The sequence below is a fragment of the Phocoena sinus genome, chromosome 11 (assembly GCF_008692025.1).
Source record: "Phocoena sinus isolate mPhoSin1 chromosome 11, mPhoSin1.pri, whole genome shotgun sequence".
In the NCBI taxonomy this organism is placed as follows: Eukaryota; Metazoa; Chordata; class Mammalia; order Artiodactyla; family Phocoenidae; genus Phocoena; species Phocoena sinus.
In genome coordinates, this window is record NC_045773.1 from 40,991,219 (window position 1) to 41,016,865 (window position 25,647).

At 57.6% G+C, this 25,647-nt stretch overlaps 1 protein-coding gene across 4 annotated transcripts in view; it reads left to right on the forward strand.

Annotated features, from left to right (window-relative positions):
* The window catches only part of MYL3 (myosin light chain 3), a 29,196-nt gene extending 3,815 nt beyond the window's left edge, over positions 1–25,381 (forward strand). Inside the window, exons 2-9 of one of the 4 annotated variants that reach the window (XM_032649119.1) lie at positions 10,771–10,846; positions 13,389–13,508; positions 15,721–15,748; positions 15,884–16,033; positions 16,852–17,025; positions 18,109–18,186; positions 18,302–18,344; positions 24,992–25,381. In XM_032649119.1, coding sequence (XP_032505010.1) covers positions 10,771–10,846; positions 13,389–13,508; positions 15,721–15,748; positions 15,884–16,033; positions 16,852–17,025; positions 18,109–18,186; positions 18,302–18,330 — 655 coding nt within the window. In that variant the 3' untranslated portion in view covers positions 18,331–18,344; positions 24,992–25,381. Of the gene's footprint in view, positions 1–10,770; positions 10,847–13,282; positions 13,509–15,720; positions 15,749–15,883; positions 16,034–16,851; positions 17,026–18,108; positions 18,187–18,301; positions 18,345–18,546; positions 18,824–24,991 lie in introns of those variants that run through there. The other 3 variants (XM_032649118.1, XM_032649121.1, XM_032649120.1) reach the window with 3 other exon arrangements.
* Positions 25,382–25,647: the final 266 nt, after the last annotated feature.

A 25,647-nucleotide genomic window follows, 5' to 3' on the forward strand; every position in this document is an offset into this window, starting at 1 on the left:
AATTTCAGGCCACCACGAGGTATGAGCACAGCCCCTATGAGTGACTTCATTCAAGTTTTGGGCACCTGGAGCAATCAGATAGTGGATGAGGGTAGTTCAAACCCAGGTCACAAGCAGGAAAACTGAGGCTGAGAAGGCTTCCCCTCCAAGCACTGAGCACCCGGTGTCCCCCAGCTAGGAGCGATGGGGACCCTCGTCCACCCAGCCCTTGTCCTGATCCCTGCAGACCCATAGCCACCCTCTCTCTATCAGACTCTTTACTTACTGGAACATGGGCTCCTGGTGTTTAAGCAGCCAGGAAGGCCTGACTGGCTGCCCCCCTACCCCGGTTCCCCCCAGGCTCAGGGCCTGCTTATGTAGTTAGAGGTCACAGAGGCAGGGGATTGTAGACAGGATGACCTCTCTCTGTGGTTCTGCAGAATGAGCTGTAGCAGAACCAGTGCTGGACCTGGACGCTAAGGGTGAGGACGAGACCATGCAAGACCCTGGAACCTCACCTCAGGGCCCAGAGATCCTAGTTGGAGGCTGCCCTTCTGCCAGAGCCCAGTCTGAGCTGGTTTGAGTCTGGAAGTCCCAGCCTCAGCCTGATGAGGTGTAATGATTCACGTGGCAGCTGCCTCTCCACACATTCCAGCCACAGCCCCCAGTGCTTAGCATGTGAGGTGGCTGGCCTGGAACCACCCAGTGGCTGGGGCATGTTCCTAGGGCCCCCGCACTCAGGGGCGACCTCTCCCCAGGCCTCCCAGGCTCCTGGGGAGGGTAGCACTCTTTATAGTTTCCAAAGTACTTTCTAGTTCACAAGCTGGAAAGAGGGGCAGGGAACTTGCCAATACCTGGCCTTCAGGGAAGGGAAATGAGGGAAAATGGGGCTTAGAGAGTAGACTGGGCTGGCCAGGGCCATATAGCGAGACTATGACAAATAGCACTTAACAGGGCTCCTGCCCCTGGCCTGGGCTACTCCCAAGTGTCTGGCTCCAAGGGGTATCCCAGGCATGTAGGACCCATTCTGTGACCAGGGCCCCTGGACGGGGGGGGGGGGGGCGCGGGGGGCGGGGCAGACTTCAGCTTTACAGGTCAGTGGGCAGCTGTGTCCAAGGGGGAAGACCTCCTTTGCCCTCTGTAAAGCTTCCCACTGCCCTGAGCCTCCCCCAACGGAGCCTCTCCCTCCTCTGAGCCCACACATGCCCCCTGCCCTTCCTGCTGCTCCCATCCTCACTGGCCAGAGAAGCAAGAGGCTGGGGCTCAGTGCCTGTTCTGTCCTGACCTGTGGATCCCCTTCCTATTCATGGCCTCAGTTTCCCAGTCTGTCATTAACAGATGGGCAGTTCAAGGCTTGAAGGGGCCCCATAAAGTGCCCAAGCACTCGGGTCCTGGATGCAGACCTGTGACTCTGAAAACCTGAGGTCCCGTCTCCCCCGCAACCTTGGGGGCTGCCCGTGCAGGCCAGGCTGTGCTCCTCCTGTGGGCCCCAGCCCAGGGCTCTGAGGGGCGAGCCTAGCCCTCAGCTCAGGGACAGGAAGTCGTATTTTCCTCCTGGGTCCTGAGGAAGGAGGCAGGGGGAGAATGGCAGCTCAGACCCAGTCATGTTTACTCGGGCCCGGCCCCCTCTGAGCTCAACAGGCCCATTCATTAGGAGCCCCATAAACCCTTCGGGGCTCCCTGAGGTTCAGAGCGCCTGGACGCCAGGCCTGGCTGCTGCCCCCAGACCTGCGGGGGGCCAGGGGCAGCAGGTGGGGCACAAGTGAGGCAGAACTGGGGATGGCCACGGGGAACTCAGACACGCCTTGGCTTCCCAGTCTCTGCATTGGAGTAACGGTTCCTGCCTATGCATACTGTGGAGCAGTGGGGAAAATCAAAGGAGTCTTCATGGCTGTGTTCCCTCAGACCAGGCTCCTGAGAGCACGTCCTCAAAGCGTATGGCCTTCAAGGCAAACCTGAGACTGCAGTGGCCCAAACCAGAGCTGAATTCCTTGTGAAGACCCTACACCTGGCCTGGGGTTGTCCACAAGCCACACCCTGGCAAGGTGGGCATGGGTGTGCAGCCCTCTGGGGTGGGGGAATCCCTTGCCCGCTCCAGCGCTCCCTTCCTCATCTGTTCAAAGGCAGATCTTCATCAGAAGTGGAAACGTGGGGACTGGATGGGCTGTTGAGAGATGAGGCCCTAGGGTTTGCTCACCCCCAGATCAGGAGGGGATGACTCACATCAGGGGCCTCTCCACACAGTCCTCCAGCTGTACTTAATCAGGTGGGGTAAGGTGTTGTCCTGTGGTCCCCCAAAATGGAAGGGTTGCAGCAGCAGCATTTGGTGAAAAGAACTGTGGGTTGGGGGTCTGACTCCTACCCAGCTCCTGTGTGACCTTGGAATAATCCCTTCTTCACCCCGGGCTTATGCTGACCGGGGTTAGAGGGGACACAATCCGAAACTCCTCTCAGCCCCCGGGGTTCCCGTGTTGGGCAGAGAGGGAGAGGGTAGGAGCAAGACCTCCCACCCCAGACCCCTTTCAGCAGCGCCCCCAAGTGCCCGGGGTGACCTGGCCAACGGCTCAGGGACCATGGCTGGGGGCAAGAGCAGAGCCTCCTTTCCCAGACACCTTCCAGGTGGGGTGTGACTTCCCACTCCAGTGGCTGTAAAATCCACTGAAGCCTGGTGAGTCCCTAGTGGTGGCGAGGAGGGGGTCTGTGCCTTGGAATACCACCTCCCATGTGTGTTTGACACGTGTTTCCGCCTCTCCCGGCATGGGCTCCTGCTGCTGCTATTTATAACCTTTAAGAGCTCCTGCCGACTGCAAAGTTTTCTTAAACTCAAAATATCACCGAGGTCCTGGGCATGCTTTCCAGAGGCCGGATGGGCCCTGCGGTTTGAAGGGATGAGGGGGCCAGGAAGGAGGAGGCAGTGGGAAGGGGGTTAGCTCAGACACTGGGTCTTGCCTGGGGGCGGTGGTGGGGAGACCTTGGGTGGGGGACCCTTAGTTCTTGACACTGGGTCCTGCTTGGCCTGGAGGGACCGTCTATGTGGGTGGTCCTTGTTCAGACTGGGCCATCTGGGGACTGCCCCGTTTCCCAGGTGGGAAGCAGAAGCCCCAGCGACTATGGACTCAGTCATGCTCTCTCCATAGGGAGACTGGTGGTTTAGCCTCCCCCCACCTCCACTGCGCCCCTTTCCTTCCCTGCCTTCCTGAGCTGGTGTGGGTGTACAGAGGCAGGGAACAGGAGTGCTGACTTCTAGGCCAACTAGCATACACCGCCCCTCTGCAACACCCTTTGCCCCACAGCCGGCTCTGGAAGCCATTCCTGGCCCAGGGAGCAGAGCTGGGTCCCTGACGGAAGAGTGGCCACCTCCGCCCCTCCCACTTAGTGCTCCACATATATTTTCCAATTTAAGCATGATCACAGAGGGCTATTTGGGGGCGGACGGGGGCAAAGACGTGATGACCTAGCAGAGAGAGGAGAGAGATGAGAGAGAAAGAAAAGTATTCTGGAAGGTCAGACCTGATGGAGCCACTCCTTTGCTCAGACACCTTCCTGTGACCCCCTGGATCAGATCACTTACTCCCCAAACGCTTGAGAACTTATTGTGTGCGGGGCTGGGCTCAGAGGCTTGGAGGCTCCACTTCTGGGAGCCACTTCCCTGCAGGCACCACTGCCCTGGGGTTCCCATTGCCTGAACCCTGGTGAGTCTCTACCCCTGCTTCTCACTGTCTGACTTGCCCTCCCCTTCTTGGCTTGTGGGGGGGTCTCGTATACCCTTCAAATGTCCCCTTTTCTCCTAGGTCTTCCTGGATCTGCTTCTGAGCCCCCAGCAGAGTAAGACCTCGGATTCTTGATTCTTGCCTCTCTCTTGACAGACTGCGAGCCCTGAGGGCAGGGACTGGGTCATCTCTGTGGTCCTGCTGAATCTTTCATGGTAGAAAAAAAAAGCATCATCTTGTCCCATGTCTCTGCAGGAGGGGAGAATTAGTGGCTGGAGCTTTGGACTTCAAATACTCTCCCCGCCCCTTGCCCCTCTTATCTCTCAGTTGCTATGGAGACAGCCTTCCTCTTCTGAGCCTCAGTTTCCCCAAGAGGAGGGAGGGAATCCCAGGATCTCAGAAAGAACCTCCTCTGGCCTCTGGACAAGTCTCTTGTCATGCATTGTTAGAAAGTTCTTCTCCAGGGAGCCTTAGGAGATTAAACCTGATGGATTGGAAAGTTCTTAGCAAATCAGGGAGCAGCCCAAGGGTCAAGCTGGCAGGACTGGAGCCCAGCTCCTAGATGGGAGACTGAAGTTTGGGAGGCCTGGGGCTGCAGGGAGGGCCCGACCACAGTGCTCCAGCCCAGGCCAGCCCATCTGAACCTGTGGCCTCTGTTCTCAGTGGGATGATGGGTTCGGGGGGACCCCAGGGCCAGGCAGCGGGGGTGTGAAGGTGGTGAGGGCTCTTGACTGATGCAGTCAATGGTTCCTCTTCATGGTTCCTGACCCCAAACTGCATCTACAGTGATTATAGGTCAGACAGGGAGCTGCAGGCAGGCTAGGTGGGGGATGCGCTGGGGGAGGGGCCTGCTACACCTACCAGAGAGGTTCCTGCTTATCCCCTCAGACCAGGACTCCCGAAGGCAGGGCCCCTCTTCAGTGGGGTGGGGCTTGCAGTCAGGCAAAGATCCCAGGGGACACAGGAATCCCCCAGTCCCTCCTCGATTATCTGTAGCCTTGGATGAGCCCTGTATTCATGCGGAATTCCAGCCAATTGTTCCTTTGTTGACTTGACTCTAAGCTCTAAGCTCCAGCAAAGAAGCTCCAGCCTTCTCCGAGGCACTGAGACCTGGGCAGGGGCAAAGGTTGGTGTAAGTGGGGGAAGGAGGAGACTCAGGTCTGAAGATGCCCCAAACTGACTGTGCTGGGGGGACTGTGTGTCTGCTGAGCTGACCTAAGACCCCACTCCATTGTACAGATGTGAACACTGAGGTCTCCAGAGGGCAAGAGTCTCTAGGAGTCAGTGATGGGACTAGGACCAGAACTGGGTCCCCTGCTGGCCCCGATAACCAATCCCAGGACCAACACCTGGATTTGCTTTGGATGGGACATGGTGCTTTGATGTCCCCCAGCACTCCATCCATCTCCTCAAAACAGCCTCTCCATCCAGCTAAGCTGCAGACTTCTCAGACACCGAGTCTCTGACCATTAGCCCTGGCTCCAGAACCTAATGAGGCTCCCTGGAGCAGAGGGTCTCAAGTCCAGATTTTGCAGAGAGCAGGGTGTCTGGTATCATCCCTTTCTGTCTGCTCCAGGCCCAACAATTGGAGGTCCCTGGGCTGGTTTGAGGGGTCACTGCACGTTCCTGGGCATCTGTGAATCTGAATCTGCTGTGGACCCCCTCCAGTTCTCCAGCCCAGCATGACGGGGCCCTACCTGTCCCCCAGCCATCCCCTTTGCCCTCCTGCTGCCTGCTCTGGGGTCCAACATCTGGGAAAGGAATGGGTCGGGAGCCTTCCAGAGAGTCCTTTCCCACGAGAGCCGAGCTCTGACCCCAGTCCTTATCTGGCCTGGGTGTTCCAAGAACAACACAGATGCTAAGGCTTGCAAGCCCCAAACTTGGGGACGCTGACCTCCCCAGGCCCAGCTGCTCTGCTCTGGCCTCTATTTCCTTCTGTGAGCAGGGTCGGGGTGGGGATGGCCCTCCAGGGGGTTTGGAGAGGAGGCAGTGGAAAGGTTCCAAAATACTGGACACACACGTTCAAACTCACACACACACGTGCACTCACACTGCCACCTACCCACACCTCACCAGGCAGGCCTGCCATGGTTCCCTGATTTCTATTGCCCTCGGCCTCTCTCCTCCTTCCCAGCACTCCTAATTCCCACCCAGAGCTCTTCCTATACCGTGAGCTTGAAGGTGTGATGCGTTAGGGGTATGTGTATGCAGAGGCACGTCAATGTGTGTATGTGCGCCTGTGTGTGAAGGCGTGTGTGCACAAAGGCATCTATGGAGTGTGAGGGTTTGTGTTTAAAGATGTGTGCCTAGGAGTGTGCCTGCTCTGGGTCCAAGCACCCGTGGGTGGGGTTCCTGAGTGACTGTGAGTGCGTGAGTATGTGTGTGTGCATGGGTGCACACACACACTTCAGTGTGGTCCCCGTTGGCCCCCGTATTGGTAGAAAGGGACCAGGTGACGTGAGGGGTGTCCAGGGACCAGTAGGTATCTTCAGACAGACGCAGACACACACCAGGGGTGGGTTAGCCTGACTGGGGTATCCTGTGAGTGAGTGTGTGTGTGTGAGTGTGCACGTGTGTGTTGTACTTTAGACATGAATACACCGGGTGGGCGGGCAGATATATAAATAGCCACACAGGCAGGTACAGCAACTGACCCTAACTGTTCCTGGCTGGGGGCTTGGGCCATTTGCAATGCAGCTCCACACCCTGAGCCACAGAGGGTGTTTGTGTGGCCACTGGAGGCAAGGACACAGCTGGTGCTCGGTGGGGTGGGCTGGGGACAACCCTGGGTCTGTGGGGCCACCACAGCTAGGTGTGGTCTGCAAGGGGACAGGGAGGGAGGCTCTCCCAGCTACCTTTCCCTCTTCTGCTGTCATCACTACCATCACCTCCTGCCTTCATTTCCACCACTGCCATCCCGGTCCCCTGCACTGCCTTCATTCCTGTCACTGTCTCCTTGTCATAGCTGCCCATCCCACCCTCCCTTCCTGCATCCCAGTCTGGTGCCCCCTTCTGGTCCACCTTGGGCTGCTTGAGGGTGAGTGAGAGGAAAGAATGAATCTGCTTTCGACCCGGCTTGCAGCTGGGACTGGGGGCCAGAGGGCTGTGTGCACGTGCATTGTCTGTAGGCTCTGGGAAGCTCCATCTTGCCCTGGGCGCTCCCTTTGTCTCTGGTCCTCCTCAACAACCCTCCCTCCCCTCTTTCTGAATCTGTCCCCACCTCTGTCTCTGTCTTGGTCTCTGCCTGTCGGTCGGTCTCTGCCGTAGTCGGGGTCCCCGTCTCCAGTTTCTCCATGATGGCCCAGGGGAGCTGGTTCCTCCTCCCAGCCAGCGCAAACTGTTTGCCTGAGACAGTTGGTCCATCCAGTCAAACAACCACCCAATTCAGACTCCTCGTCTGACTGACAGGGTTTTTTTCCTCTGCTAAATTTACTTGCATTTTTGACTGAATTGGCCATTCAACAGAGGTTGTGTCCACATGCCCCTACCCCGCCCCATGCCAACAGATGAACAAGCTCCCAGATGGACACGCACACAGAGCCAGGAGCGCCCAAGCGTGCTCCTACACACATGTGGGTCACAGCCTCGTGTGACACACGCCCACAGGATCACACATGTGTTCCCATCCTCCTGCCCACAGTGATGCATCTGAGCACACACAGACTGCACACATCTACCTGCTCACACACACGTTCATACCTCATGCCGTGGGGACAGAGTCTGTACACCCTCAGACCTATTCTGGGGAAATTTTGGAGAGATGGAGATCTGGGCAGAGCCCCCGCCCAGCAGCCTGGGGCAGCCGCGGCCCCTCTCCTCTGAGGCCAGCTCATCCTCCTTCCTCTGCCTTCAGCCTCTAGGTGGGGTTTCTGGTCATCTCAGGCCGCTGCTGAACCCCTGCAAGCCTCAGTAGCAGCTCCCAGACCCTGATCCTAAAAGGGGACTCTTTTTTTTCTTCCAAGGACAATAAATATTTGCTCTTTGGGAAACTGCTGGTGGGAGAGTACAGGGTTTGGCCCAACGGCGGGGAATGTCCAGGGTAGTTCAGAGAGGCCGCAGGCCATGCTGGGGGATGGGCTGGGCCCCTCTAGAAGCTAGACCAGCAGGCAGAACCGGGAAGCCAGGGCTACGGCTGCACCTCACTCCCTTCCCTTGGACCCCGGCTTCCGGCCTTTGTTTTCTCCATCCCTTTGCGTAGCATGTTGGCGCACCCTCCTCCTATCCCTCGCATCTCAGACCCCTCTGCCCCATACCTCGCCCTTTGAGAGCCTTTTTCCCACTCCCATTCACCTTGTCAGCACCCCCCTCCCCTTTCTCATGCACTCAGACTTTCAGTCTACCTCCTTAGACCGGCCACTGAGGGCAGGGATGATGACCCCCAGGCCAGGCCCCTGAGAGCAGAGCACGCCCCTCAGATTGGGCCCCTGAAGTCAAGGCTGTGCCCTCCTTCCATAAGGGAACAAGCCTGGCCAACAGTGTCCCCCACCCTGTCCCCCATGAGACACTGGTCCCTGGAGGCTCCTGCCTGCCCACCCCTCCCTCATCCTCATTTGGGCTCCCAAATATAGCGGCCGTGGCCACAGCCGGCCAGAACACCACAGCCCCAAGCGTCAGTCCTGGGCTGGGATCAGAGGGGCAGGAGCTGATTATAGGTCCCTGGGCCAAACCCAGGGCTTGTCTGCCAGCCCGCTGGGCCCTGCCACCCCCACCCCCAGAACCACAAGGTTGGAGCATCTGGTCCCCGTCAGCACAGTGGGCAGAAGGAGGGGCCTGAGGGGTGTGTTTGGCCTGCTGAGGAAAGAGTTGTCTGTGTGTGGCATGGGGGTGGCGAGGACGGGCTCATCACTGCTCAGGGGCAGTGACTGTCTTTCGAACTCAGGATCACTTTGCCCCACCCATGGCCATTGTACAGATGGGGAAACTGAGGACAAAAGGAGCCAGGACCGGCCTGGGTCACAAGAGCATATGAAGTCTCCTGCCTCCCCCTTGGCCACTCCTTCCCATCTTTCAAGGCCTGGGGCTGTGCCTCCGGGAAGCAGGCCACATCCTGTTGGTGGCAGAGCAGCTCTGCTGGGAAGTCCTCCTTGGAGTCAGACTTTCACCCAAGGCTCCAGGGGCGTGGGATGGTGCAGAAATTCCTCTCCTTCTCTGGGTCCTCGTGGCTGCCTTGTGCCACCTCTATCCAGAGTTGCTGGGCAGCTCCTGCCCCTCTTGGGGCTTCAGTCCCCTCATCTGAGCAGTTGGGCAGGAACTAGTGGCCCTGTGTAGGGTCTGTATTTATGGGCGTGTAGTGGTGAGTCCACATCTATGTGAGTACACGCTTGTGCCCTGGTGGGTGAGCTGCAGCCCGTGGGCCTGCCCATGCCCAGATGGGGTCCCCAGGACCTGCTGCACAGCAACATTTGACCTACTTCTAAGGCTCTGGGTCTGGCCCAGGCCACGTTCTTGACTCCTCCGGGAAGTTTGGGCCTGCGTCCCAGCCCAAAGGCTTTGGACAGGAGGGGCGGTCCTGGGCGGGCCAGGGCAGTCTGAGGAGCCTGCGGCCAGGGGGACAAGGGCACGTGGGGAGCCTGACCCTCCTTCCCTGACTTTGGTTCCTGGGCCCAGGGGATAGCCAGGCCTCACGTGTCCATCCCTCTCCTCACTCCCCACCATTACCTCCATGTGGCCACCGTATTCTGAGTTCCCCAAATTGGCTCTGACAGGATGAGGGACATTCCTCATACCCCTCTGAACACTAGCAGGAAGGTCTGCCAAGCACTCACCCCTGCTGTTAGCCAAGAGCTAACCCCTCCCCTGCTCCACCTTTGTCTACACAGGGCAGGAGGCAGTGCCCATTTGGAAAACCAGCAGCCCCTGTCCTGGGTCCAGGGTCTGGGGTCTAGGTTTGGGTTTACGGGCCTGGAGTCTGGGTTTAGAGTCCTGGGTCCTGGGCCTGCTGTCTAGGGTTTGGAGTCTGGGTTGAAGGTCTGGCTTTGGCATCCTAGGTTTTGGAGTCTGGGTCCCCAGAGCAGAATCTGGTCCTGGGCTCTGAGTTCCAGGATCTAAGTTTGGGGTTCGGATTCTGAGGCCTGGGTCTGTGGTCTGGGTTTGGCGTTCCAGGTTCCACATTTGCAGTCTGGGATCTGGGTTGGGATCCTGGTTTCTGGGGTTTGGGTTCAGGATCCAAAGACCAGTTCCTATCCCTTTTACGCCCCCTGCTGGCTGGTCCTCATGGTCAAGTCACTGCCTATACCATCCGGTCGTCCCTACCACTTCAGGCTCTTGAGAGGAGTCTTAGCAACGGATGGGGGAGTGGCATGAAGAGCAGGCCTGCGTGGAGGGAGGCGACAGGTGGGCTGAGGGGCAGCGATGGCTGCATTGCTGTCCGGGGTGCCCCCGGCAGACACAAGTACTGTCAGTCAATCCGCAAATCTCCCCTTGCCTTACTCCAGAGATGGGGTTCAGAAAAGCGTTCCAGTCCCCCTGTGAGAGGTGGGTAAATTGAGATGTTTGGGACATTTGCTCATCTGACATTTATGGAGTACCTACTGTGTACCAGGCTCTGTTCTAGACCCTACGGATATACAGCCTTGGAAGACCAAAAACTCCTCCTATGCCAGCTGACATTCATGGGAGGGGGGGCACACATAAGAGACAAGATAACAGGGAAACAGCTCATTTTAGGGTGTGCAAGGATGGGGAGTCCAGCTGAGAGGCAGGGCAGAGGGAGCAGGTCCAGGGTAGTCTGAGGAGGCTTCTCGTAGGAGGTGACATCTCACTGAGACCCAGAGGTGACAAGGAACAAGCCATGGCCAGGGTCCCAGACAGGGACACCAGAGGGAGGAAAGCCTCTGCAAAGGCATGGGGGCTAGAAAGAACAAAGAAGGAGGCCAGTGTGGCCAGGGGTCTCCTGCCTCTGTTCATGGGCTCCTCAGAAGTCAGGGCCCACAGTTTCCTCAGGTGGGGGAGGGGGAGGTAAGGTGGCTGCCCCCAGAGAGGGCTCTGGGATGTGCTGTCTGCATCAGGCTGGGCCACAACTCAGACAATGGAGCTGGGGGAGTCAAAGAAGAGGGATCCAGACCCCTGTCTCTCCCCACAGGCTCTGCCAGGATCTTGTCTGCTGGGCTGTCATTCCCAAGGGGCATGGAGCCCAGGCTGGGACCTGGGAGAGAGAGGTGAGTGCCAAGCCTTGTGTGGCTCGTCTTTGCTACCCAGTGCCTGCCTCTCCCTGTCACTAAGTCCCCTCTCCTGTTCACCTGCCTGCCCACCTGCCCACCCCTTAATTTCCTCCTGTCCTCGGCAGGCATGTTGCTGGCAGTCAAGGGGGGGTGATCCCTGCAGAGTCCCTGCTGGGGTCTAGGCATTAGTTATGGGTTGAGAGTGGCCCTGTGGGGTGAGCCTAGGGCACTGCTGCTCCCAGGAGCCAGAGCTCGGACAGTCAAAGGCCCATCTGAGCCCTGGGGAGGGAGTGGAGGATGGCTCTGTACACGGCGTCCCCACTATAGGACCATATCTGCCCTGTGCTCGAGGGAAGAGGACCAAGACACCCCCTCACCAAGCAGAGGAAGATGGCTCTGTGTGGCTGTAGCAGGCTGCATGAGTCTGCAAACCTGGGAACCAAGCCTCAGGAGGCCCATGTCACTCATCTACTCCTGTTCCCACTGATGCTGAGTGGTTTCCAAGGGATAGCAATTGTGTGTGGATGCAACAGTGAGATCGGTGTTCTGGGCACCCCTGTGGATGTCCAAGGCTCTGGGCCTCGGTTTCCCCCATGATGAGTGAAAGGGGATTGGGTGGTGTCTTGTTGGCTGTGCCTGTGGCTGGTGGGAGCCCTCGAGGGTGTCCAGGGTCAGTTGTCCTGAGGGTCAGCAGGTCTGGGTGATGGGGCCACCCAGAGGTCTCTCTGTCTGTGTCCCCCTCTGTCTGCCTTCTCCTCTTGTGGTATTTCTGGCTGGTCTCTGAGGATCCTCCTCCACCCCTTTCTTTCTTAATACTCTTGCCAAACATCTGGAAGAAAAGTGAAAAACTTGCCTCTCCCCCAGCGCCGGATGTTGTCAGATTTCCAGATGTGCGGTGTTCTGCCCTCCAGATGAGGGGAGGAATGTCCTGTGTTCCAGCTAGGAGGGGACCCAGCCCTGTCCCTGGACTGCTGTTCCCCTCACCATGAGGCTGAGTGACAGGATGAGAAGGACCTGGGCTCAGCAGGGGGACGTTGGGGGCATCCAGGTAGAGGCCCAAGTGAATCTTCACCTCAGGCTCCACCCACGGTGCCTCCCTACACCTGGGAAATCCCCGGGGGCCAGGAGAGGGAGCAATGCCTCTGAAGTTTCTATCAAAGGCTCCAGGCATTTAAAAATAATAGGGAACACCTCCTTCCCACCCCCCGGCACAGACACTGGGCAAGGAATGGAGGCCAATGTGTTTGCAAGATGTCCCCACTCTCCGAGTTCTGTGCCTGGAAGGGCCTTACGCCACCTCAGCCTTCCCTCCTCCCCCCAACTCCTGAAATGGTAGACCAGCCAGGCTGCCCTCTGTCACTGCCATCTGGGGTGGCACTGTGGGTAGGAACTGGGGGGGGGGGGGCGTACCCTAGACTGGGCACCTGGGAGGCAAACCTCTTCCAGTGCCCTGGGGTCCTTCAGAGAGGCAGACCCTCTCAGGACCCCACCAAAAGTGTCAGCAGAGGGCAACATGGGGCAGTGGAAACAGCTTCCTGGAGGAGGGTGCAGTGCGGCCGAGCCTTGAATGCTGCAAGCAGAGGGGCAAGGGCAGAGGGTGCAGTGTGTGCAAGGGTCTGGCGGGGAGCAGGCCCTGGGGTGTGTGGGGAAAGTGGGTCGCAGGGAGCTGTGGAAGAGGGGCAATAGGAAGTGAGGGTGAAACCAAGAAACCAACCTCAGGGTCGGGCAGGTGCTGATGCGGGAGGCTGTGGAGGCTGCTTGGCTGGGTGACCGCCCTCGAGGGAGCAGACCCCATCCTACTGCCATTTAGGGTGTTCTCAGAGATGGGCTGCAGCTGCCTGCGAGCCACGACCAGACACTCACGCAGGCATGATGAACACCCAGACACAAACACACAGAAGCAGCACCCGCGGACTGGAGTAGGTCATCCCCCACGTGGACACAGACCCCCTCTGCATACAAACACCCAGCCAAACGGAGACAACACACATGGACACACGCAGACCTCCCTCTCCCCCTCCGTGTAGACACACGGGCACAGACACATGGGAATTCAATGCACAGATGGGAAGTTTAACTCAAGGGGTGCCCAGTCCTCCTGCCCCCAACACAACACACAACACATGCTCGGTGCAACCTTCTGCACCCTTTCAGTTTATTGACCTGCTGAGGGGCGGCAGGGCCCCTGCATGTGTGCGTGTGCTTTTGAGGGTGTGTGTGTGTGGGCTGAGCACCGACCTCTGTCCTCCCCTCCCCCGCTCTCTTCCCAACAGGTGATTGGGAGGAATGAAGAGCCCTCCCTCTCCCCCACCCATTCCTGAGACTGAACAATGCCCCCCCAGGCCCCAAAATAGCCCCTGAGCCTAGCCAATGTCCTTTTATGGCTCTGTCCCCATTGTGCTCTGCAGGGGTGGGGCTGGGGTCATGAGGTGTCCAGGCAGGATAAAGGCTGGTTACCGGGAAGGCTCACCTACCCGGCTCTCTGCTTCCTTCTCTCCACGTTCCCTCTCTGCTTACAACCTCCATGGCTCCCAAAAAGCCAGAGCCCAAGAAGGATGACGCCAAGGCAGGCGCCAAGGCAGCTCCAGCTCCCACACCTGCACCCGCACCTGTACCAGAGCCCCCCAAGGAACCTGAGTTCGATGCCTCCAAGGTCAAGGTGGGTGTGGGAGCTGGGTTTCCGTGGGAAGGGCAGGGTAGGTCAGTGAATCCCAGAGTGGATCTACCCCGTGGAAGACCAGGCTCCAGAAAGTGAGTACTGAACTGAAGCTGGAAGCTTCAGGCATCAGGAGGGCTGCAGCAGGAGGGAGGGTGGTCAGACATCAGGCAGGACTCCCCCAGTGCTGCTGAAGGGACTATCTTTTTGGTGGTTGGAAACTGACTCTCCCTTGTCCTTTTCCCTGGACCTCACATCCTTGGGGAATCCTGGACCTGCCTGTGCCCCTCACCCCCGCAGCCAGGCAGGGATCTTTCTTGTCCAGCTGCGGGGTCTTAAGTCCATACCAAGTTCCCCAGGGTGGACAGGGTGGGGAGTAAAGGGAAGCAGGGCGCCTGCCCAGTCTGGGTCACACTCACCCCTGCCAAGGTCCCTGAGCCCCAGAGCTGGTGGGGCCTCAGCTTTGAGCTGGCGATACTGAGCCAGTCTGGGTAGGTCATGGAGGAAGCTGGTCTTGGAACTGTGACCAGTGGCCCCAGGAGCCCTTCCCCGGCTTGGCTTGAAAGCCTTTCTCAGAGTCTAAACCTGGAGAACGAGCCATGACTCCCACCTGCGGCATCTGCGTAGGGGCACGTACCCATGTCCTGCCCGTTGCCTGTTCTCGGCTGGCCACTGGCCACCGCTGCCCTGGCTGCTGGCTGAGGGGCCCCATGGAGCCCTCCCAGCCCTTCGCGGTCCCCAGCGAGACCTGCAGCCCATCTGCACAGGTCCACCTCCATTCCTGAGCCCTTCCTGGAGGCACCTACCTTGTCCCTCAATACACGGGCTCAAATCCCAACTCTGCTCCGTTCCCGTCACTGCTCTAAGGCTTAGTTTCCTCAGCTATAAAATGGGACAATAAGTCCTCCTCACAGGCTGTTGGGAACCACTCATGGCAAGTGCTCCGTGGAGTTGACTCTGACTCCTGACCATCCCCAGACCCCAGGTTTGTGTCCCGCAGGCCCCCTGGTGAGGGTCAGACAACCCTAGGGCCCAAGGTGGCATTGTGTGGTCTCACCGGATCCGAGGCTGCACAGACTCCCCTCTGAGCAGAGGAAGTAGTGAGGCCTCTCCTGTGACCCCTGCAGAAAGCTGTGCCAGGGGCCCAGGGCCCGTAATCTCAGCAGGCTTCTTGGTGGAGAGAGCTCTCGGTGGGGCCAGGAACAACAACTTGGTCTTCCCAACACAGGGTTAAGCCCGAGGGTTGGGAGGGACAACCCAGCAGGGTGACAGGGGCAGGATCCCCCTCTGCACTGGTGTGCACTACTGAGGTTGTTGGAGGGGACTCCAAGGGAGCAGCAGTGGGAGAGGCGCCAGTCAAGTCCCCCTCCCCCAAGCTCCTTTCCCCTGTGCGACCTTGACCTTGGGGCGAGTGACTGCAGTGATAAAAATAGACCTGGTATCCAAGTGAGGAGGGGGAAACTGGGTCCCAGGAGGCCTCCTGACCTCAGGTGGCCCTGATGTGGCCTCAGCAAACACAACCGCTGGGCCCTGGCCCCCTGCTGTGCCACGCTATGGACGGGACTGTGTAAGACTCAGGTGTAGGCAGGGCCACGTGAGTGAAAGTGCCCAGCCTTGAGGGCTCTGTGGGGGGCAGACACATGCAAACAGATGCACACACAGGTGTGCGAACGCACACGCACATCGCACACACACCCCCTCCTGCAAATATGTTCTCATGGTGACAGGGCTCTCCGGCCTGCCCCCTCGCCTTTCCTCCTCCCGCCCCTGCCCTGGTGAGATGAGGCCTCCCATCTCACTTATGTGGACAGTCTACCCACTGGGCCCCAGGCCTGGCAGAGCTGGCAAAGCCAGTCTGTGCTTCAGGCACGTCTGTCCAGGACCAGGGGCCTCAGGTAAGGCCCACCCTGGGCTGGGGATTCAGGGCACCAGGCCTCCCTCCTCACCACTTCCCCTGATGAGGCCTACCTGGTGTCAGGGTCTGGGCACTTGCAGACCCAAGGTCCTCAGGCGGGATGGCGGGAGGGGTAAGGAGGCAGGAGGGAGTCAAGGTGGACTGCAGGAGGTCCTGGGCAGTGGAAGCTGGAATCCTGGAATGTGGACGGGTTGGGGCAGCTGAGGGGTTGAGGCCAGGTCTGGGCACGGAGGCACCAGGAGGACGCCTGGCCCCATCCTCTGAACCAGACACTCAAAATCTTTGGGGGTCTCCTTTCAGATCGAGTTTACACCGGAGCAGATTGAAGGTGAGTGGGGGTTTTGAGCCAGGGGCTGCAGGGTTGGGGCCCGGGTCCCCCAGGCTGAGAGTCCTCCCCTGCAGTGTGGGGCGAGTCAGGGGGCTGACTCTAGAAGTGCCCGCAGCTCACGCCCTCTCCCGGCAGAGTTCAAGGAAGCCTTCATGCTGTACGACCGCACACCCAAGTGTGAGATGAAGATCACGTATGGGCAGTGTGGGGATGTCCTGCGGGCGCTGGGCCAGAACCCTACACAGGCCGAGGTGCTCCGAGTCCTAGGGAAGCCGAAGCAGGAAGGTTGGTACGCCTGGCCTGAGATGTGTCCCCATTAGGGCCTGTCCCGGGGGAGACCCCCAGGGTGGGCTGCCATCGCTGGTGGGACAACACGGGAACTCCCCTGCTGTGCATTCTCCTAACGTCCTCCCGTTGTCTGGAGGAGGACCTTGAGGCCAGTCTCAGGTGATGCTGACAAGGTGACAAGCAGTGGTGGTTCCTGTACCATCTGGCCCCATGCCTATTTGCCAGGCCTCCTGGTCGTAGGGGACTGACAACGGCGCGAACTAGCTTCAGTAGCAGGTGTGAGGGCAGGCCAGGCTGTGTCTGGCCTCAGCATCCCATATGCTCTCCCTGTCCTTCCTGGCCTCCTGGGCATCCCTCTGTGGGGCAGGGTCAGCTTCCCTCACCACCATGGCCAGAGAGGGTTGCCTGCTTTGCCCCAAGGAGGAGTGAGACCCAAGCCCTCGCCACAGGTGCAGAAGTCCCAGAGAAGGTCTCTGATCGGCCCAGCTGCTCTCGACCAATCACAGGTGTGGGGAGAGCGGGGTTGATAAGAAAAATAGACGCTAGAGAGAACTGTTCCCCCAAAGAAGAGCAGAGGTGCTAGTCAGAGCCCACTGTCGTGCCACTGTCCTTGTGAACAGCAAAGGACGATGTAAATAATGCATTTCTCAGTTGACTGTAAAGTGCCTTGTGATGGTGGAGTGCTTTGTAAATGACAAACTGGTGTAGAGCGCATTGGGAGCTGGGTGAGGGCAATAGCTCCTCATTGCCAAACACAGTGGGGGGGGGATGCCCATCTCCCCTCAGAGCCTGATGCTTGGGCCATCTCTCCCCAGAGCTTAACTCCAAGATGATGGACTTTGACACGTTCCTGCCCATGCTCCAGCACATCTCCAAGAACAAGGACACGGGCACCTTCGAGGACTTTGTGGAGGGCTTGCGGGTCTTCGACAAGGAGGGCAATGGCACGGTCATGGGCGCCGAGCTCCGCCACGTGCTGGCCACGCTGGGTGAGGGCAGCCTCCTCCCCACCCCACTCTCTCTTTCCTGGGGCATCCGGGGGAAACCACTCTGTCACCCAGCGGGCCTGTTTCTCACTTGTGAAATGGAGGGTGATGCAGTCAAGGTGCCTCGATGGCGGGAGACAGAAATGTGGGGAATTTAGAAATTTAGGTGGGGATAAAGAAAGCCAGCTGGTGCAGCTCATAGAACTGGAGGGGGATAGGAACAGCTCTGGGGACAGTGTGGGGCAGGGCGGTACATCCAGGGGGATCAATCCAGTCCTTGTGTTCATTGCCTCAAGGTCAAATTCCAGAGCCGAGGAGGTACTGTACCTGCCTCTTGACCCCCCGCTGTCAGGTGCCTGGCTGGCAGGAGCGTTCCTTTCTCAAAGAGAAGTTTTCCTACAGCAAATGTTCATTGAGCACCAATTGTGTCTGTGCAAAGTGAACTTTTCCTGCACCAGACATTTACTGAGTGCCTACTGTGTGCTCAGCCCTGTGCTGGTCTCTGGGGTTTTGTGTGTGTGTGTGTGTGACTGGGGGCTAGGAGGTGTGAGGGAAACTGCAGTGGGCATTCCAGTGGGGGAAGCAACACAGCACATACAAAAGCACAGAGGCGGGAAAGTGCCACACTTGTCTGGGGAACAGTGGTGGTGTCTCTTGGTACCCTCCATGGTCATCCCCTAAGGTCCCCAGCTCTATCTTATGCGTCCTTCCTCTAGCCTTGAAGGGCTGCCCCGAGGGACTGCTTCCAGGGAGATGGGGGACCTGGCCTACTCCTGATGGAGGGAGTCCCACCAGCCTATTGAGGACAGGGGACAGTGTGTGCTGGTGGCCTGAACAGCAAGATGGCACTGTTACGGACAGAGCCCAGGCTCGGAAAGAGTGCCAGGCCTGCACCCCAGGCCTTGCCCTTTTTGACTTGTCACTGATTCTTCTGGTTTCAGAAATAAGGGTGACAGCCCAGGTCTTGTGTGTACCAATATGAGGTGTGGGAATACTGGAGAGGCACACCCACCATCCAGCGGGGCTCAGGGGGCCCCCCACCCTTCACGCCTCAACAGTGCTGACTCAGCTTTCCACTTCTGCCAGGTGAGAGGCTGACAGAAGATGAGGTGGAGAAGTTGATGGCTGGGCAAGAGGACTCCAATGGCTGCATCAACTACAAAGGTAAACTCAGCAGGGCAGGGAGTCTGCTGGCGGGAGCGGGGCATTAGGATCCTAGGTTGCCACCTTTGGCTACCCAGGGCCGAAGCCCTGCTGCTCACTCTTTCCTTCTTTTCAGCATTTGTCCAGCACATCATGTCCAGCTGAACCTCTTGCCCCAGGTGAGACCTCCCACCCTCCCTTCCAAACCTGCTACCACCTTTGCCACCTCTGCTGATTTCAGCCCTATTGTCCCCCTCCTGCCTCTGTCATCCAGATCCCCTGTTGCCACCTCCCCAACTCCACCAATTCCAGTTCTCAGCTGACATTCCGCAGCCTTGCTTGCACCTCTCCACTGTAACCTGTGACTGCCTTTGCTCTCAGGGAGCCCAGGGGAGGCCGTGCTGGGGACAGCTCTTCTTCCACTCGAGTTGCTGACACCAGTGGCCTGCAGTCTGTGGGACGGAGGGGAGCACACTGAGACTCCTGCACAGGCTCTCTCTGCACAGCTCTGCGGGGCTGTCATCTCTCCCCATCAGGCTGCACTTGCCTGTGACTACATCTCTGTCCCCGGCCCTTGGGCCTCATGAATAAATGGCTTCCTTCCTTCTTTCTTTCCTCTCTCCTCCCTCCCTTGCTTCCTTCCTCCCTTCCTTCTCTTCTTCCTTCCTTCCTTCCTTCCTTCCTCCCTCCCTCCCTCCCTCCCTCCATTCGTTCATTCATTTGTTTGTTCGTTCCTTCCTTCCTTTCCTCCCTCCTTCCTTCTCTCTTCTCTGTGGCCCTTTGGTTGACCTTTATAAAAATCTATGAGCCACACACGGTGAGCCCTGGACAAAGCGAGAGGAATCACTTTGAAATCTTGCCTCCTTGCTCACCACATCAAAACTGTCCCATCTGGTGTGCCAAACTCTCCGAGCCTGCCCACCAGGACACTGGGCTGAGCTGGACGAAGACTGGGTGCCCTGCCGCACTTCTGGAGACAGTAGCCATGCTCTGGCCTCTAACACAGGGTTGCCACTCGGTGCCTGAGAGCGCTGTCTGAGCTGTCTCACTCCACAACCAGCAATCAGGGAACTGAAGGGCACTGGCCCAGAGCCACCCATGTCACAGGTGGGGAAACTGAGGCCCAGAGCAGAGAATGGCTTTGCCTGACTCACTGTCCCCAGGCTGTCAGAGCCGAAGAGGCCTGAGACCCCTGCCTGACTCCGGTCTCTCTGCCTGTGTTGTGGCTCTAGGTCAGAGGGCGAGAATCCGGGGTCCACCAGTGGTTTCTCAGCCCTGGGCTTCTCAGCAGAAGACAAGTGCACCACCCCTGCAATGACAGGAGGAGATGCACACACCCTTGCAAATGCCAGCCCCACTGTCACACCCTGCTCTGGGGCCAGGCCCTCCCCTCCTTTCAGAGCTCAGTGGGGAGGGTGAGGGGAGGCTTCCTGGAGGAGGTCATCCACTCTGGTTTGAAGGGGAGGAAGAGCAATGCCCTGTAGAGAGTCTCGGGGGCCCTAGAGATAAGGGTTGTGGAGAGATCAAGGGCCCAGAGTGTGGAGCGGGCCACACAGGGTAGGAAACAGCTTGCAGGCCAGGAGGACTCAGGAGGTCAGGGCAGCCCTGCTAGGGTGCATTTGGATGTGAATGCATCTGCTTGTGAGATGAGTGTGTGGGTGTATGAGAGCGGGTTTGAGGCTTGCACGGATCAGGCTGCCTCAGGGCATTTGTGTGGTGCGGCGAGCATGGCAGGACTGTGAGTGTGAGAGTACGTGTGCGCGTATGTGTGGGAGGAATGGCGGCAGTGTATGTGAGAGTCTGTGAGGGGCTGTGAGTGTGTATGCAGGAGTCTGTTTCCCTTCCTTTCATCCTTTCAGCATTTATGGAGCACCTACTGTGTGCCAGACTCTTTAGGCCCTGGGAACACTGCAGTGGAGGAAGCAGCCAAACCCTTCACCCTTGTGGCACTCAGACAAAGCTGACAAATCACCAAAGCCATAAAGTGTGTCAACCAGTGATAAAGGCTGGGGAGGGGCCCAGAGTAGGGGAGGGGCTGTGCAGTCTGTGTGCAGTGTGTGTGTGTGTGTGTGTGTGTGTGTTGGGAGGCAAATGACATGTTAAATAATGAGGTCAGTGAGTATCTGAGAAGGCAATGGCTGGGCAAAAATTGAAAACAGGAGAGATAATATCCTGAATATATAAAGGGTTCCTACAACAACAACAAAACGAACAGCCCAATTCAAAAATGGGCAAAGGACTTGAATAGACATTTCTTTTTTGTTGTTGTTGTACGCGGGCCTCTCACTGATGTGGCCTCTCCCATTGCGGAGCACAGGCTCCGGACGCGCAGGCTCAGCGGCCATGGCTCACGGGCCCAGCCGCTCCGCGGCATGCGGGATCCTCCCGGACCGGGGCACGAACCCGTGTCCCCTGCATCAGCAGGCGGACTCTCAACTGCTGCGCCACCAGGGAAGCCCGAATAGACATTTCTTTAAAGAAGATAGACAAATGGCCAATAAGCACGTGAAAGATGCTCAATGTCACTAATTAGGGAAATGCAAATCGAAACCACGATGAGATACCACTTCACACCCATTAGGATGGTTATTATGCAGAAAACAGAAAATAACAAGGGTTGGCGGAGAAGGTAGAGAAATTGGATCCCTCGGGCACTGTGGGTGGGAATGTAAAATGGTGCAGCTGCTGTGGAAAAAGTATGGAAAGTCCTCAAAAAATTTAAAACATTATTACCATATGACCCAGAAATTCCACTTCTGAGTATATATCCAAAAGAATTGAAAGCAGGGACTTGAAGAGATATTTGTAAACTCACGTTCATAGCAGCATTATGCACAATAGCTGAAAGGTGGAAACAACCCAAGTGGCCGTCAACAGATGAATGGATAAACAAAATGTGGTCTATACGTACAATGGAATATTATTCTGACTTAAAAAGGAAGGAAATTCTGACACCTGGTACAACATGGATGAACTTTGAGGATATTATGCTAAGTGAAATAAGCCAGACATAGAAGGGCAAATGCAATATGATTCCACTCAAACGAGGTTCCTAGAGTGGTCAAATTCATAGAGGCAGAGAGTAGAATGGTGGTTGCTGGGGGTTGTGGGGAGGGAGGAATGGGGAATCGTTGTGGAAGATAAACACAAAAAAGAGAGGCGAGATGGAGTGTCTTAGGCTGGACTTTCCCAGAAGCAGAGCTCAGACAAGGACCTGAATGTAAGTAGTGTCCCTGGGAGGTGGCCCCAGGGAGCACGGGAGAGCAGCTGGGCAGGGAAGGAAGTCCTTAGGGTGCATGGGAGCAGAAGACCCTGTGGGCAACGGGGGCTCAGCCCCACTGGGGACCTCCAGGAGATGGTGGTGGTGTCTCACTGAGGGCATGAGGAAACCAGACTATTTATCTACCAGCTCCCACCTTCGCTGGTTAGGGCAGGGCCCCAGAGGCAGGCTGGAACATTTGTGTGGGGCAATACTTCCGCATCTGCTCCAGGGAGCCATGAGGGCATCAGAGCAAAGACATTCCAGCAGAGAGTGCGGTGGGGAGGCGACAGGATGTGGTGGAGGGTCCTTGGGCCGTGGGAAGGGCTTTGGTGTGTGCTCTGGGGAGATGTTTTATCAGCATCACTCTGGCTGCTATGTGGAGAATAGACTGGGGCACGTGAGCGGAAGCAGGGACCGCAGGTAGGAGGGTCCAGGAGAGAGAAGAAGATGCATGTGTGGTCCAGTGGAGATAGTGAGAAGTGATCAGATTCCAGGTCATTTTTTAAGACACTCTCAGCAACATTCTGGGCAGATTTTGAGGCTTTCTTCTTCCTTTCCTTATCTAAACACAGTCCACTCCAGCCCCAGATCTGGTGTGGGGTGGGAGTGAGGGACCGTGGTCTGCCCTTTCATGGTGCATAGTCTGGCTGGCTGGTAGGGCAGGGAATGGAGGCACTAGTGGACTTGCTGCAGTGGCCTCTGCTAGTAAGGGTGTCTGCTTGTGCATGTTTGACTTTGCTGGACTCTGGCTAGCCTCCCTGGCCAATTGGTGGCCGCGGACCCCCACAGAGGAGAGCAGGGTCTCTCTTTGGCCCCAGTCAGGGCAGAGAGACTGGCCAATATCCTTCTGGGCAGGCCCCAGCTCCTGCCCGCCCAGCCACCTTGCTCTTGGACACCAAGCCCAGGAACAGCTGAGTTCCCCTTCAAAAGTCTCCAGGATCCACATGGGACTGAGTGGTCCCAGCTTTTTCTCTCCACCCTTGGCTGAGTCCTGTAGGCAGGGATCACACCTGTTCTCAGCCATCCCCAGGCAAGAAGTGGTCCTGCCTCCAAGTTTCCATGTATCTGGGATCCCAGGAAGTATGTGTCCTGCTCTCGCAAGAAAGCCTGCCCCCTCCTCTGGTTTCCAGATGATCCTGCAGTGCCCCCAGCCCTCCCCCAAACACACCCTCCTTCTTGCAGGCTCCCCTAGTTCCTGGGAGCTACCACCCTACTCGGCTTGGCCTGGCAGTGGAAGGGAGTATCCCACACATCCCCCGAGACCCTCTGCAGCTCCCACCTGCCAGTCTTCAAGTGTGGACTGGGCGTGGACAGGCTGTGGGGGGCTGGCACGGGCAGAGCTGGGGCTGTTGTGTCTGTTGAGCTCTGCCTGGGGCTGTTTGGTCCCCCTTGTTGGGGCTCTACTCCACTTAGAATGTGTCTCTGTCCCAGTCATGGCCGTGATGCCACTCTGGGGCATTTTGCCTGTTATATGTGGCTGTGCTGACCATGTGTGGGCTTGGGTCACGGGCTGTGGGTGTGAGTGTCAGAGTGGAGGGGCCTAGAGGGTAGAACTCAGCTGCAGGGGTGAGGCTTCTCCTCACTCAGGAGCCTCCCACCTACCTTGGCTGGGTGAAATGTGTGTGCATTTCTGTGTGTCCCTGTGTCCGTGTGTGCATACATGCACAAGTTTGCCTGTGTACTTGTGTCTGTGAGTGTGTCTGTGAGTGTGTGTCTGTATACCAGCGAATGCCGGTGTCCACTTGTCTGTGCACGTGCACGTGTATGTTTACCTCTGTGTGTGTGTCTGTGTCTGTTTGTGTGCGTGTCTGAGTGTGTACGTGCTGGGGGGCTCTGCTGAGTCAGTGCTTGTGTTGGGCGGGCAGCACTGCCAGCCAGGCTGTGGCCTCCCCACAGTTGCATAAACACTGGTCCCAGCTCCCCCTTCAAGCAGGGTGGTCCAGCCTATGTCCCTGCGGCCGGTGGAAAGGGGTGGGTGTGGCAAAGCGTTTGCCCTCATGTCAGCCTGGTCCCCTCCATGCCTCAGGTGCCAGGTCACGTGCCCCATACGGCTGGAGTCTGGTCTGAGGTCTCTCTATGCCTTACTTCCCCCATCTGGCCCGAGGCCTCATCTCTGAGGTCTCTGTAAGGTGTCAGGAACATTTACCTCTCCAGTCCTGGTCCAGGCTGAACCAGAGGGTCAGTGGGGCAGGCAGGGGTCTAGGGGGCCGGGGGCAGAGTTCAGCCTCACAACCCCAGGACCAACCATCCCTCCTCTGCTCTGATGTCTCTGCACGGCTCCCTGCCACAGCCTGCATCTTCTCTCCAGATGCCTGCCGTCTGCAGAGATCCTGGGGTCGGTCACCACTGGGACATGGATTAGGTAGCACTGAGTCGGGGGACAAGAAGGCCAGAAATTCAAGTCGAGGCAGAATGAAGTCAGGCAGGGTCTGAAGAAATCAAATATTGGAGGAAATCCTTAAGCAGGTCACTAGAAGGAAGGAAATCAAACTGTAGGGATGAGGCCCTGGACTGTGGGGCTCAAAGCGCTCAGTGGCACAGGGGCTGACAGACTGTGGATAAAGATCTTAAGAGAATGTGGGGAGGGGCGGGGAGACTAAACAGGTCCAAGCAGTGGCATGCACAAAATCAGAGGGGGTGTGAAGATGAGGTGGGAGGGAGGAGGGGCAACAGAAACTGGGCAGTGGTGTGAGGCAGTCCTCATGCTGCATAAGGGGTGCTTGGGGGCGTGCCAGGCCGGAGTGCTGGGCTGTTGTTTCCGAGGCCTTGGGAGGTAAGGAGGGTTTAGGGGAGGGGGCTAGGGCGAGCCTGCCTGGGTACAGGGCCAGCCACACCCCAGGGAACCCAGGTACCTCAGGGAACAGCAGGAAGACCCTAGACCTTGAACCCGGTGACCCAGCACAGAAGAGCCTCCCTGGGGTTCCCCTTCCAACCAGCCCCAGGTCCGCCGTTGCCCAAGTTTGGGGGTTATTTGTTCCTGCCCTCCCAAAGCCACACAATGCTGGTTTGCCCAAACGCTGACAGAGCACAGCTGGAATGTAGAGTGCATGTGTGTACACGAGGCTCCCCAGGGTCGCCCGCCCAACAGGCCCCTCTAATCTCAGCAGCCAGGGCCCAGGTCCCCTTGGATGGGGAAGGGCCTAGAAGGTCAGGGCTGGGAAGGGTGCCTGCCTGCCACTCCTCCCCAGCCTGGCTGTGGACACCTGAGCTTCCACCATTTTCTTCCAATCTCCACTCTCTTCTTTGGCCTGTGGGTCCGGGTACTTTGCACATCTACTGAGGCCTCGGTGAGAATGAGAATGGGCGTGTCAGAGCCTTTCTGCAGGGCTGGGGAATGGAGTGAGGCAGTGGAAGACTCTGGAACTCCAGAGATGGGGAAGACGGTGCTCCCTGGGAAGTCTCAGATCTTTGCCAACTTCCTAATTTTTATACTTTGGTCCGGCTGAACACGAGCACCCCTTTTCCCCACCACTCCTATGCCCTGGGTCTGGAGGTCTGTCTTCCCTCCCATCAGTACCTTGTCCATCTCACTCCCTTCTTCATCTCTTTCCCTCTCTCCCATAGTAGGCTTGCTTGGAAGCCACTTAAAGGTGCTTAGGATGCCATCCCTAGCTCCCAAGCTAACTCGGAGAGACAGTGAGCACCCTGTCCCAAGGGGTGTGCAAGCAGAGGGGAACCAATTCCAGTCAGGAAGGCTGCAGGAGGGATTCTTGCTCTGCTGGAGACTGGAAGCACTTGGGTGTCCTCAGGCTCCAGGGCCCAACGTGTGACAATATCCAAGACAATTTTCATGGGAGAAGAATAAGGCCCGTGTTGCGTGTTTTCCATGAAGCTCAATTTATGCATCTTCAAGGCCTGGCTGTTTTCATTCAGGGACTGCATCCTGCCTTACTTTATTTTTATTTTTTTTTGCCTTAAGAATATTATTTTGTTCATAAAACAATGGTGATGATAGCTGGTGGCAGTTGTTTTCCTTGTCTTAACTTGGCAAAATAAGACCTTACAAGTCCATTTTTAAGTTCTGAGGCAGTCGCACAGTTTGTTGCAGTGAAAATCTCCCCAAATCCCTGGATAGAGACCCTTGAATGGGGCAGGTCCTTTCCAGGCTCAAGGCTCGTCTGAATCAGGTGCCGACTGTGCTCCACCATGATGACTAACAGAGGCCTGGCCCTAACAGTTGGGATGGAGTGGTGAGTGGAGACGTGGCAGGGGCAGTGCAG